The sequence below is a fragment of the Brachyhypopomus gauderio genome, chromosome 8 (genome assembly GCF_052324685.1).
Source record: "Brachyhypopomus gauderio isolate BG-103 chromosome 8, BGAUD_0.2, whole genome shotgun sequence".
NCBI lineage: Eukaryota > Metazoa > Chordata > Actinopteri > Gymnotiformes > Hypopomidae > Brachyhypopomus > Brachyhypopomus gauderio.
Genome location: NC_135218.1, coordinates 16,345,979 through 16,358,223, shown reverse-complemented (window position 1 = coordinate 16,358,223; position 12,245 = coordinate 16,345,979). Strand labels below are relative to the sequence as shown.

Here is a 12,245-nt window from a genome sequence, read left to right as displayed (position 1 = left end):
CCATTAGATCATCCATCAGATTTCCTGTCATTTTGTTAATAGAGCCCTTCAAAATACACTGCTAAAAAATTAAGGGAACACCTAACCCATACATTGCTTCTGGAAGATAAAAAGTTGCAAACCTGTACACAATTTACATCAATAAATCTTTGAGAACAAAACGATGTAACAGTCAATGAAAATCAAAATTGGGCTGGATTCGAATCACTGAGGGTTGGATTCAAAATCACACCAAAAGCCAAAGTACAAAACTGAAATCACAGGCTGATCCAATCTGTGCAAATTTCCTCATGGCAACTCATGTGACTCAGTAGCACTCCAGACGATCTCTGGAGAGTCTCCTGATGAAACAGTGGATGATCCTAGGGAATATCCTCCCAGCCCTGGATCAGGACATCAGTGGACAATCAGGGGTGCAACCTGGCAGTGTTTGAAGCACTGATTTGTACTACCCCAGAGGTTCTTAGTTCCAACCTTTGGGGCATTATGCAATGGCCAGTCATTCACATCAATGCCTTCTTCATCCAGGACCTTCCCACGTACTTGCCCACATGAGGCCAGGCATCGTCCTCCACCAGGAGGAATCCACGGCCCACTGCACCAGTGTAATGTCTGACTGAGGCTCTGAGGATCTAATCCCAGTATTTAACAGCAGCCAGGGTATCACTGACCATCACATGGTGTTTGAGTGACCCTCCAAAGATGTGCCTCTCCAGACCATCACTGTCTCCAAACCCTTTCAAACCTTTCACATGTGTGGAGCATGAACCTGCCCTCATCTGTGAAGACAGCACCTGGCAACGGCATTCATGCATATCCCATCCTGGAATACCCCTGCAACCTGTGCAAGGTCTGGAATACCTGTGCAAGGTTCTGGAATATGGTACTGACAAAGACACTAGCAAATTGCAAATCTACAGTAGTGTAGAGAATCCGGAAGGCAGGATAAGGAGAAAGTAATTGAAAGAGGCCACCGCCTGCTCCCTTTTGGAGGGGTCATCTTGCTGTTGCCAGTTCACCTGTTGTCACTTTCATTTGCATCAAAGTAGGTGGACAGATTAATATCCCTGAAGTTTATTTGATGTGGTGTTACACTATGATAAAAAAAATGTTCCCTTGTTTTGAGTAGTGCATCACCAGAAGGAGCACAAGGGCACATGCACAGCTGAGAGCCCCCGCAGACACACTAATGAAGCGCCGATCAGTCACGGTCTGGGATAGAAGTGTGGCCTATTGCACTCCAAGAATATGTACAGTGGTCTATATGGACAGGATGTTTGTTATTTTACTTTATTTATGAAATGTTGTATTTCTATGGCAAAAAAGTATTTTTGTCCACTTTTTTGTGTCTACCTGATGCAATAGGATGGCTGTCTGACTGCACACCACTGGTATATATGCATTTCTGAGGGGTGTGTGTGTGTGTGAACACACACACACATACCTGCTTATCTACTTATATTTCACAGAGTGCAAAATCCTTCCATCCATTATGACTTTTCTTCAATAAAGGTCACATTTCAACATTTCTGCTGGTTTTGATTTGATTGAATGAACAAATGCAATCATATGGTAATTCTTATGCCCCTCTGGTATCGGGTATAATTTGGTATAATGGACAATTTGCAGAAACAGCAGGAAAGCTCTTGGTGTCTTTGAACGGATCTCTCTGAGCAAGTAAACACAGACACAATAAAGCACTGCAGATCTTTAAGGACTGAACTCATTTATAGCTACTTTGTTAAAGTTCAGATGTATATACATTGTATATTATTTCAATCTGGAAACAATAGACACCCCTCTAAATCCCTCTAAAATCGTATAAGCACAAAGCCTACATTTGGAATAGATGGCCAAATTTTGGGCAAAAGTGCAGATGAGCTTAGAAGAATGTGGATTTTTCAGCTTTCCATCAGGGAAAAATGACATCATCCCATCAATACTGAATTACTCTTTAAAAAAGCCACAATGTCACACTAAACAAATGTATGATGCTGACCTCAGTAAAAAGAGTCCATCTGTGGCCACACACACATAATACTCTCACACTAATAATGTCCCCATCACTCAACAACAACCGCACTGAATGGCTGGGCTGAGGTGGGTATTCGATTGGGTATTGTGTTGAGAGCTTAAACAGACAGTGGTACATCTAAGCAGTTTTTAAAATTATTAATATTATTATTTTGAGGTCACTTTTTTTTTTTTAAAGTCTAGAACCGCTGTGAGTTGTGTTTGGGAGGTGAGACTCTTGAAGGTCTGTAACCCATGGTTACATACAGTTTTCAGAGAATCCCCCCTTCGTTCACAATCACCAGTGACATCACAGGCCTGGAGTGGACCAGCCAATGAGTGAAAGCTGCTCAGAATCCAACACATTTCTGCCTCCACCCCAGATGGCGGTTGCATCCTGTCTCTTGTGCAGTCATATCCATTCTTACTTGAACGTCTTTTTTTTTTGTGCTGAAAAGTCTCACAGTAACACGCATGACGTGCATGAGCCATGTATCCCATAATTCACTGCTGCAGTCCAGTCCTGACACACAGCTGACCAGCTGTCAGTTCATAGATGCTTCTTCCATTCATTTTTCTTCCACCTCAATTCCAGTTAAATAAATAGTAGAAAAATAATCCATTTCCTCTTCATTTTTTCGTAAAAAAACAAAACAAAAACAAACTGAGATGCTTTGTGGCACTTAGTAAATCCACCCATCCACAACCTCAGAGAAGGCGCTTCTGTGAGTGGCTCCTGTGGGTTCAGGCTAAGCCCTGATTGGCTGCAGCCCATTCCTCATCAGAGAGAGTCTCCCCAGGACACCACGGCCCTGGCCTTTCCGCAGCGGGGGGGGGGGGGGGGGGGGGGGGGGGGGTACACCGTGCCAAGCTGGAGGGGTGGAACGTGGATGTGGAGGATGAAGGCAGACCTCGGAGTGAAGTGGCATCAAAAGGCAAAATGCTTTTTGGGGGAGGGGCTTGGAGGTGGGGGGAGGGGTCAGAGTCTCAGAGTCTGGCCACAGAAGGCGGAGCCTCAGCACTCCGCATCTACACTGTGGACGGTGACGGCGGCTTGGAGGTGGTGTGTGTGGGGGTGCAGCGTGTGGTGTGTGTGCACGTGCCGGTACGGATGGAACTTGTGACTCAGCAGTGCTGCGGTCTGTGGGGGCGTGTCTAAGTCCAGGTCCTCGTCGTGGTTGCCCACGTCCACGCCTGCTGAGAGGGGGTCGTTGTTGCAGGGAGGGTTTTCGCTGTCTTCCTGTGGGCTCATGGTGCTGTAACCTGCACATTCACACGCATACAGGAAGATCGTCAGCAAATGTGGAATTTATAAGTACAGATCAACCAGCCAATCAATCATTAAAAAAATCATTCAGCCAGTCAATCAATAAAAAATTTAATTGCAGTCAAAAACCATCATCGGTGAAGGATGGAGCAGCCGAAATCTACATTCAAGTAAAAGCTCCGCTACTTTCATAAAACAACGACTTCAACGTCCTCCAAAAACATTGTGTAAGAATAAAGTAAATCATCATATAAAAGAACTACTTAAGCAGTGAGTGATGGAGCTGTACTGGAAAGCGCAGAATAACCCTCTCACTGACGCATAATCTGGCAGACTAAACAGGACTTTTGCTCTTTGTGTTTTTCAGCGTTTCAGTGTTTGTCAGACTACTGGTCCGCTGAAACGCTTATAGCTTCCTGTCTGTGCTGCTGAGGAATCCAGACACATGGCATGTATTCAAAGTCTTGATATGTCTTCATCTCAAACATATCTGGTGTTGACAGCAAAATATCTGAGAAGCTTATATCTGAAACACAGTTTCTGCACTGTGTCTGCACTCAGTAGCTTCCCAGCCACTCTCCACATTATGCAACACTGGGGCACCGGATCTCACAGTCGTGCCCCTCATTAATGTAATCGGCCTTCCAATCTCGGGAGAAACGTGAGACCACACGAGCAGCTCCACTGCTACCTATAAGTGTGCACGTGAGTGTGTGGGCATACGTGTGAGTGTTGGGGAGGGGATGAACGGAGGTGCAGTCGAGTTTTAATAAAGCAGACGGGAATGCTGTGGTAGCTATGAGAAGTGCTGTGGGCGTGTCTCAGCTGATGCTGCTCTCTGACGGATGGGGTAGCTTGTGTGGCGAGGGGGAGGGGGGGGGGGGGGGGGGGATGCTGTCCCTACACCGGCACTAAGCAGAACAGGACACCCTCCAAAAGAGAAACCCTACTCCTGCACTGGAAGGTCTCTCAGAGGACAAGGGGTTCCAGAAATACATTACAGCTACAGCAACAGACAAACAAAAGCTGTGCCCACATTCAGTAGAAACACTTTTTGAACACACTGTCAAATATCAAAACTTGAGACAAGATGACGTGAGCGCTTTATAACCATTATGACACCACTGATGGACAAGTGACCAAACCTTAAATATGTGCCGTTAGGTAGACTACAGAGAGGATGTTTGAAGATATTCTGGCCAGTAGTCCAGGATCTAGGATGCACCATTATAGCTAGTGCTTCTGTGAGAGCTTATCGTGCTCATTAAAGCAGCACAGACTACAAACGGGCAGCTGTCCTTCTCAGCAGTGTGCAGAGCCTCATCCAGGCATTTCAGGTCACCCGCCTTTGAAGTCAGCTGAGCCGTGGACACGCGGCACACCTGAGCGGTGTGAAAGGACACTGCTGTGGTCGGGAGGATCCTCTACAGCTCTGAAGGCGAACAACACAGCTGTAGGACGTGGAAAAACCACGTCTGTGTTGGTGGTGCAGGAGTGAGTCAGAGCACGTTGGAAAAAAGCTCCAGCGCTGTTCCAACACACACACACACACACGCACATGCGCGCGCACACACACACACACACACACACACACACACAGAATCGATTCGCTTTTTGAAACGACCCCTTGAGCTGGATGAGTGTATAGCCGGTGGGAGGTGACCTTTGGCCAAGCCATATAAAAATACAGGAAAGTTTAGCTCCCTCTGACTCTACACACCCTCCTTCTGTTGCCTCTGTCTTTAACAGATATCCATTTCTCTCTCTTTCTCTCTCCCTGTTTATGTCTCCCCTCTCCTTGTGGAATAGAGTTGGCCTTTTTCTCTGCTGCTTACACAATGAGTTTTGCAAAGCGTTACCCTGCAGAGAAGCAGATATAACACACAATGTAACCTTACTGTAACCACAGCCTTCACTGTGAAAGAAAATAGAAGATATTTTCTGAGTTCTGTCAAGTCCAGGCCTAGCTTGAGTTCAGTAATAGCACCATTTTTCTGTCAGGTGATTTTGAAAGGAAATAATTTTCATGCCTTTCCATAAGTGGCTGAAACTGTAGTGTCTGTTAAAAGCCTTTTAACTCGACCCATGTGCACACACTCTCTCACTCTCACACACACTTACCATGGTCACTCTCTGTTCCTGATCTACCCCAGTACCTCCTCCTGCGTTCTGGACTGTGTGTGTGTCTCTCTATGACGGCAGCGATGAAGCGCGTGTTGCTGACTGTCCAGAGATACAGAAAAAACAACATTAAACAATAGCAAAACGCCTATAGCATCACACGCATGGTCCATGTCTTGTATATCAGACCTGTGTGTGGGAAAATCTATTTGTTCAAACACATTTTCAGTTTATCGATGTCACGCAAACACTACTACAGACCACCACCTGAGCAAAAAATACCACTGGGTGAAGAGAGGCTGTCCGATAAAGAGAGAGCCCTTACTTATTCCTCTGTCCTCGTGACTGTCCTCGTCTCTTTCGTCCCTCTCGTTGTCCAGATTGGACATCCGGACTGACATCTCTGTACAGGGAGAGGGAGTCAGCAGTCAGCAGAAGAGGTGTGTGTGTGTGTGTGTGTGTGTGTGTGTGTGTGTGTGTGTGTGTGTGTGTGTGTGTGTGAGGGGGTGTCACCAGCCCTAACCATGACTCACATTCCATTACAATTAGTTGCTCATTCTGTCCAAAGTGCTTCTCATGAGAATAGCAAACAGAGAGCCAGATATCCAATCCACGGCTTCTACAGTGTCTAATCCTCTGGTAAGGACTCAGGAGACACTTCGAGATGCTAATGAAAGCCTATTCAGAGAAGCACCGTGGCATTTTAGCTAATACAAAAGCACAGCAGTGATTTGAAACCGAAGGTAAACTCTCACACGGTTTAGATTTCGCTCGTTTTTCACACACGAAGGACGAAATTCTGCTCTCAGCGCCTAATTGAATTAAGGCCATAGAGAAAGATGCAGCAATCCAAGTAAGAACTCAACCATTGTACAGAAATAGCCTTCGCTTTGCTGAGGGCTTCTGTACAGACGGTGTGCTCTGCTTCAGTGGGAAAGGCGCAGGTTTTCACACACAGCTGGAAACCTGCAGGGTGGAAAACGCAGGCTGGGAAAGCTACGGCGAGGGCAAGCGGGAATCGAGGGAGAAACCCGACTTTCATTTCTCCCTCTCTCCTTCACTTCCTGTCTGAACTGACCTGCTAATCTGCTTTTATCAAGCTGTTAGCTCGAAGGGTCTGCAATTCGGAAAGGCTGCAGCACCAAAGAGCCAGTGTTGGTTTATTCAGCCTCCACAAGCGTCAGTGGCTGTGAGCGTGGAGACGGAGGCCGCTCTAGGCGTCAGACATGAGTGAGGACGGACACTCCATAGAGCTCAGTCAATCCACATCTCCCTCTATGGCCAGGAGCCCCACACACTAAAACCAGGAGCCCCACACACTTAAACCAGGAGCCCCAGACCCAAACTCCAGAAACGACAGACATGCTTTGTCAGAGGTCCTAAAGCATCAGCTCCTCTAGTTCAGCCGTGGAAACCGAAGCTCCCAGCCACGCTGACGCTGCAGAGCAGCATGAGTGATGTGCTGATTCCTGAGACCCACATTACAGAAGACGGAGCGCCTCCACCACGCTGCATTTGCAGAAGGTAACGCGGAGGCTGTGAAAGACATCAGCCAGTCACAGGCAATCATGCCATCTCATTAAGATTCCATTCTAATCACAAAGAGGTTTACACAGCCAACAGTCTGTGACATTACTGCTTAATCCCACAGAAGCCTAATGACTGGTAAAGCCAAGGAGAATTTGTTTCCAATTAAACCGTGAAATGTGTTATGGCTATACAGCAACCAAGTGCAAGATTTCAAGTAGAAGTCAGTAGAAGTCTTTTCTAACAGCATTAGGTAGGATTGTTAACGTTTATGAAATACTATTATACACACACACATTATATATACACACTACCAGTCAAAAGTTTGGACACACCTAGTTAATTTTAGGTGTTAATTTTAGGTAAATTCTACATTTTAGAAAAACAGCAAAGATATCAATAATGAAATAACACTATGCTGTGTTAAACCAACATAGATGGTTTAACAGATAATAGGCTGTAGACTAAAAGGTTCTTCAGAACCGCCTGTTCCTGGTGCTCTGGATGCTCCTGGTGTTCGTAACCAGCTTCATGAGGCAGCACCTGTGATGCCCTCAACACATACTCATGCACCCTGAGCACCTGTGATGCCCTCAACACATACTCATGCACCCTGAGCACCTGTGATGCCCTCAACACATACTCATGTACCCTGAGCACCTGTGATGCCCTCAACACATACTCATGTACCCTGAGCACCTGTGATGCCCTCAACACATACTCATGTACCCTGAGCACCTGTGATGCCCTCAACACATACTCATGCACCCTGAGAACTTGTAGCAAAAAATTATGAATTATAATTAATCTAAAAATTCTTTTTTATTATTTTAATTATATACAGTATACATTGTTTTGGAGAAAAATCATATATAAGCCATCAACATTAACTATTTAGGTTTGTCTTGGAAAAGTATAAAGAGAAAAAACCATTAGCATTAGCTAAAATGTGTTTAAGACTATAAAGTACACACACACACACACACACACACACACACACACACACACACACACACACACACACAAATGCACCCTCTGCTGGCTATAGCAGGCTACTGCTGCCTGTAGGGATGATGGACCTGCTAGTACAGGAGAACACACGGCCTCCCTGTGCTGCTGCTGGATTCATGGTGCATGAGCTGCAGGAAGCTTCACTCCCTTCCCCATGCAGACCTGACCTGCGCAAGACTGTGGTCTTAAAGGAGAAGTCATCCTCCTTTAGAAGATCTAAAGACCTGCACCACAGCACGTCCCTTTAAGAGCGGACCAGGTGCACAGTAGTGTTCAAGAACACAGGAACGTTCGGGTTTCCTATCAGGAATGAGCTGCATTAGCAGTCAGAGGAGAGAGCAAGATTCCTCAAAGCACTGCAGCACTGAGTAACACTGAATAATAATAATAATAAATAGAGAAACCATATATTTCAATGAACTTTACACTTTACAAAGTGTTTCGATATTAATTATGACATATTCACCTCATTATTATTCTCTTTACTGGATTCTTGAATTCCTCATCTTGCCAATTTTATAATGCTCATTGATATTTTGAACCCAATGCCTGCAGCAGCAGCGTGATAGTTTTTTTATTTATTTGAAATTCTAAACTGTGCAGAGAGACGATGTCTGTGAGCAGGCCCCGCCCCCAAAGCCACCCCCGGTCTCGCCCACTCACCCTGAGCGGCCAGAGGCGACATGTGCTGGTGTCTGCGCCGGTGGATCTGGTGTCTGTAGGCGTACACCACTAGAACCAGCACCATGATACATCCCATAATACCCCCGGCCACGGGTCCCACGGGTGCACTCTTTATCATGTTCAAGGATGCAACCTCTTCATCTGTACCAGGACAACAGGGAGAAGGACAAAGTCAGGGAAGACTGAGCACAGAAAACATGTAATACACAGAGGAGTAGTTCCTAGTGCAATTACCACAACAGCATGTCTCTAAAACAGAATGCATACAAACCAAACTGTTTTATAAACGTCTTGCTATTTTATGACTGTTCTACAGTAATAATCAATCATCCTGAGGATCAATACATTCTGCAAAGAGTGTGTAAGCTCACCTACGATGCCCATACCATCCACATATGGACTCTTGGCACCTACAATTCCACCAAAGCATTCTTTCTGCAGGGCACAGTAGGGTTTGTCCAGATGGGTCTTTCCATCACTATCCACCATACACCACTCACAGTCCAGCACGCCAAAGCAGTCACTACACACAACAACAACAACATAATGCAATTTAAGTTTCAGCACTTTGTATGAGTTAGAAAGCTGTTTCACTAGCAAATGAAATCTGCTTATCAACAAAAAATTAATAATAGAGTTAATGACTGTTTCTCCACATTTTAACCCTGTTTGTAGACCACGTGTATGTATGCAGTGTTCCAGCTCTGTCCAGGTGCTCTGGGAGACGGGCTCAAGCAAGAACATCAGCTGTGATCCAGTGATGTCCAGACTGGACCAGATCAAAGTATCAAAGGGCTCACTATTTTTTATAAAATATTATTAATACGTTATTTAAAAAGCGATTTCAAGGCAAACCTTTTTTGCACCTTTTGGCTCCTATGTTGAGTGGTCATTTAGTACATTTATTTGCAGATTATAGAGTTTATAATGTTCACAGTTTACCGTATTGCTGCCACCATCAGGGGCAATGAAGAATTGCAATGCGCTGACTAGCATGCCACTTACACTATAGTTAAATCAAAAAAGATTCAAATGTGTCTGTGGGCTGCATTTAACCTACAGACACTCCTGGTGTAGTAGGTCCACCACTACCTACAGTCAATTACCATTACCTATATTTAGTCATAGGCACCATCCACCACAAGGGGTCAGTGTTCTCCACAAAAAACATGGGCACACTTCCCTCTCTCTGATAGGTGAACTAGATAGATTATGGTGGGTATGGTAAGAGCCATGTATCACATCAGGGATTAGTACACAAAAACCACTCGGCAGTGAGTATCTGTGTGTGTGTGTGTGTGTGTGTGTGTGTGTGTGTGTGTGTGTGTGTGTGTGTGTGTGTGGCAGAGACGGCGGCCAATGGCTGGGAGACCTGCTGGTGAAGCGCTGACTGCAGCGTGTGTTGATGCACTGAGGCAGTGTGTCCTGCAGACTGGGCTCAATCACAGTGAGAGACAAGGGCTCCTGGTGCACCTCACAGCTCGGGTTTCTGCAACACACGCAGACATATTTATTTCCTCAAAACAACATCACCATCATCATATACACCATGATGTGCAAGAATCTGACAGTGAGTGTTATATAAGCTCAGCACTCAAAGCAAACCTGGAGAAGAACCTCTATTTCCCATGATAAATCAAGAACTTGATGAATGAGAACTGATGGGGTGTGTGTGTGTGTGTAAAAATATGGAGTGGGGGTGTCCTTGTGTATGGGGTCTTGGGGTCCAATCCACTACATGGCAAACATGATCCTTCAATCGTGTATTATTCAGTTAAAATGTTCTTCTGACCTCAATGCATAAGAGGTCCATACAAGCCTGTAATGTGCACACTTCTTTCTCAAAGCCTGAAACCTGTCCCGTGTCTCTCCCATAAACTCGTGGCTGAGCTAAACTTATCTGAGACAGTCATGAAAATGGACAAGATGTATTTACCTGTTCTCTGCATTAGTCAGATTGCCAGTGCACTCATTGACCTCTAGAGGGCACTCACAAGGGCATTCACACTCATTCTGCTCCATTCTGGAGAGAAAACACATATACAGCAGTGACTCAGTACGATTTTGCGATCACTTTATAGAATCAACAAAACCATTCAAAAGTAATAACCAACAATATAAATTACATAAAATAAACCATTTACTGTTAGCCACATATCTCAATGGGTAGAGTGCAGTGAAGCGTTCTGCCGTGAGCAGACTGAGGACAAACCCACCTGTGGCAGTTGAGACAGAGGCGGTCCACAGTGCTGCATGCGCAGAAGGCCAGCGAATCACAAGTCTCATTCACAATGCCTGCAAATGCATTGGTCCCTGGAATGCGCGTGAGGCGATACTTTGAACAGTGACTGCCATGAACCAGGTTTGTTAGGTCACCCTGGAAATTACACAATTACAAAACATCAAACCACACCCTGAAACAATCTAGCTTTGTAAACACATCCATCAACTGATTATTAAAATGGAATTCAGTTTGCAACTTCCATATTCAAACTCTCCAAATGTCTGACTGCTTAATAAGATTTAAAAAACTATATTCATCTATTTAACTATTACTACATTATATCTACTATAATTCAGTTATCTAGTTATTATTATGGTCACTATTATTTTTCTCCCACCAGGTGGTGCTATTTATTCACTAGAAAGAGGCGCTCCACACAATAGCACAGGGAAATCAGTACCTAAGTGGAGGGAGCTCACACCAGGTTGGCACTGGAACAACAGAACCAGACCCAGCTGGTAGAAGCAGCTCCATCTAGAGGCCGGAGCGTCAGCACCACTCACCACGATGCTGGTGTTGAACTTGTAGAAGCGCTGTACGGTGCGATCACTGAAGCTGTTACACAGTTTCTTCTTCACAAAGTTGGGGTGGTTTAGGATGTCATTGGCCACGAGTGGCTCCTACCAAAAACCCCAAACAAACAATATTTTTCCTTCAAGCTTCCTTTTGACAACATAAAACTGCAAAATTCTTCAGAACAGAACAACAAAGATAAAAATGCAGCGATAATCCTCTTTCCCGGAACAGAGAAAAATATTTACACCACTTGGGAAGATAAGACACTAGCCATTTTAGATAGAGCTTTAGCCTGATCACATACTCCACACTAACCTACGCCAACATCTAGGCTAGCATGAGAATAGGGTTTTGACAGATCTTATAATGCACGTGTCGCACTGGACAAAGACATCTTCCAGATCCTATAAATGTAATGCAAGTGATATAAATATAAATGCAAATAAGACAATGACAGACGGTAACCTGTGATGACCTGAGACGCTGGAGGGAGGAGCTACAGGGCAGAGAGCGGTGGCCGTACCTTATGTGTGATGTGCTGCTGCTCGGCTGGGGCGTGACCCTTGGGGTCGATCAGGGTCGGGTGGGCCACCAGGTAACCTCTGTCCTCCATAATGAAGCACCTGTGCCCACAACCAGAGAGGTCAGCGGGGTCTATCTAATCGTTATCATACCCAGAACTCATCCATGCCAGACATAAGAGAGACACTGCTGACGGAACGTCTGGTCCAGACTGGTAGCTCAGAGCAATATAAGACAGGTGTGCATTGGCCTTTGAAAGGTTACCGGTTATACTTTACAGCGTGAAGCTTTTGTGGGTGA

At 45.2% G+C, this 12,245-nt stretch overlaps 1 protein-coding gene across 1 annotated transcript; it reads right to left on the bottom strand.

Moving 5' to 3' along the window:
* Positions 1–2,160: 2,160 nt before the first annotated feature.
* LOC143521716 (VWFA and cache domain-containing protein 1-like) lies at positions 2,161–12,133 on the bottom strand. The gene is made up of 10 exons (XM_077014942.1): positions 11,947–12,133; positions 11,411–11,527; positions 10,840–11,000; positions 10,560–10,646; positions 9,996–10,112; positions 8,995–9,146; positions 8,603–8,764; positions 5,727–5,804; positions 5,402–5,503; positions 2,161–3,276 (listed from the first exon to the last, which is right to left on the bottom strand). Exons 1-10 carry the CDS (start codon positions 12,034–12,036, stop codon positions 3,029–3,031), a joined length of 1,314 nt encoding a protein of 437 aa, XP_076871057.1. The 5' UTR covers positions 12,037–12,133; the 3' UTR covers positions 2,161–3,028.
* Between the last annotated feature and the right edge of the window lie 112 nt (positions 12,134–12,245).

Bases quoted from the DNA above. Each gene is read 5' to 3' on its own strand.
- LOC143521716 (XM_077014942.1), bottom strand. From the start codon at position 12,036: ATGGAGGACAGAGGTTACCTGGTGGCCCACCCGACCCTGATCGACCCC. The intron at 11,528-11,946 runs GTACGGCCACCG...GGTTTTTGGTAG, and splicing joins AGCAGCACATCACACATAAG to GAGCCACTCGTGGCCAATGA. The intron at 5,504-5,726 runs GTAAGGGCTCTC...ATCTCTGGACAG, and splicing joins TCACGAGGACAGAGGAATAA to TCAGCAACACGCGCTTCATC.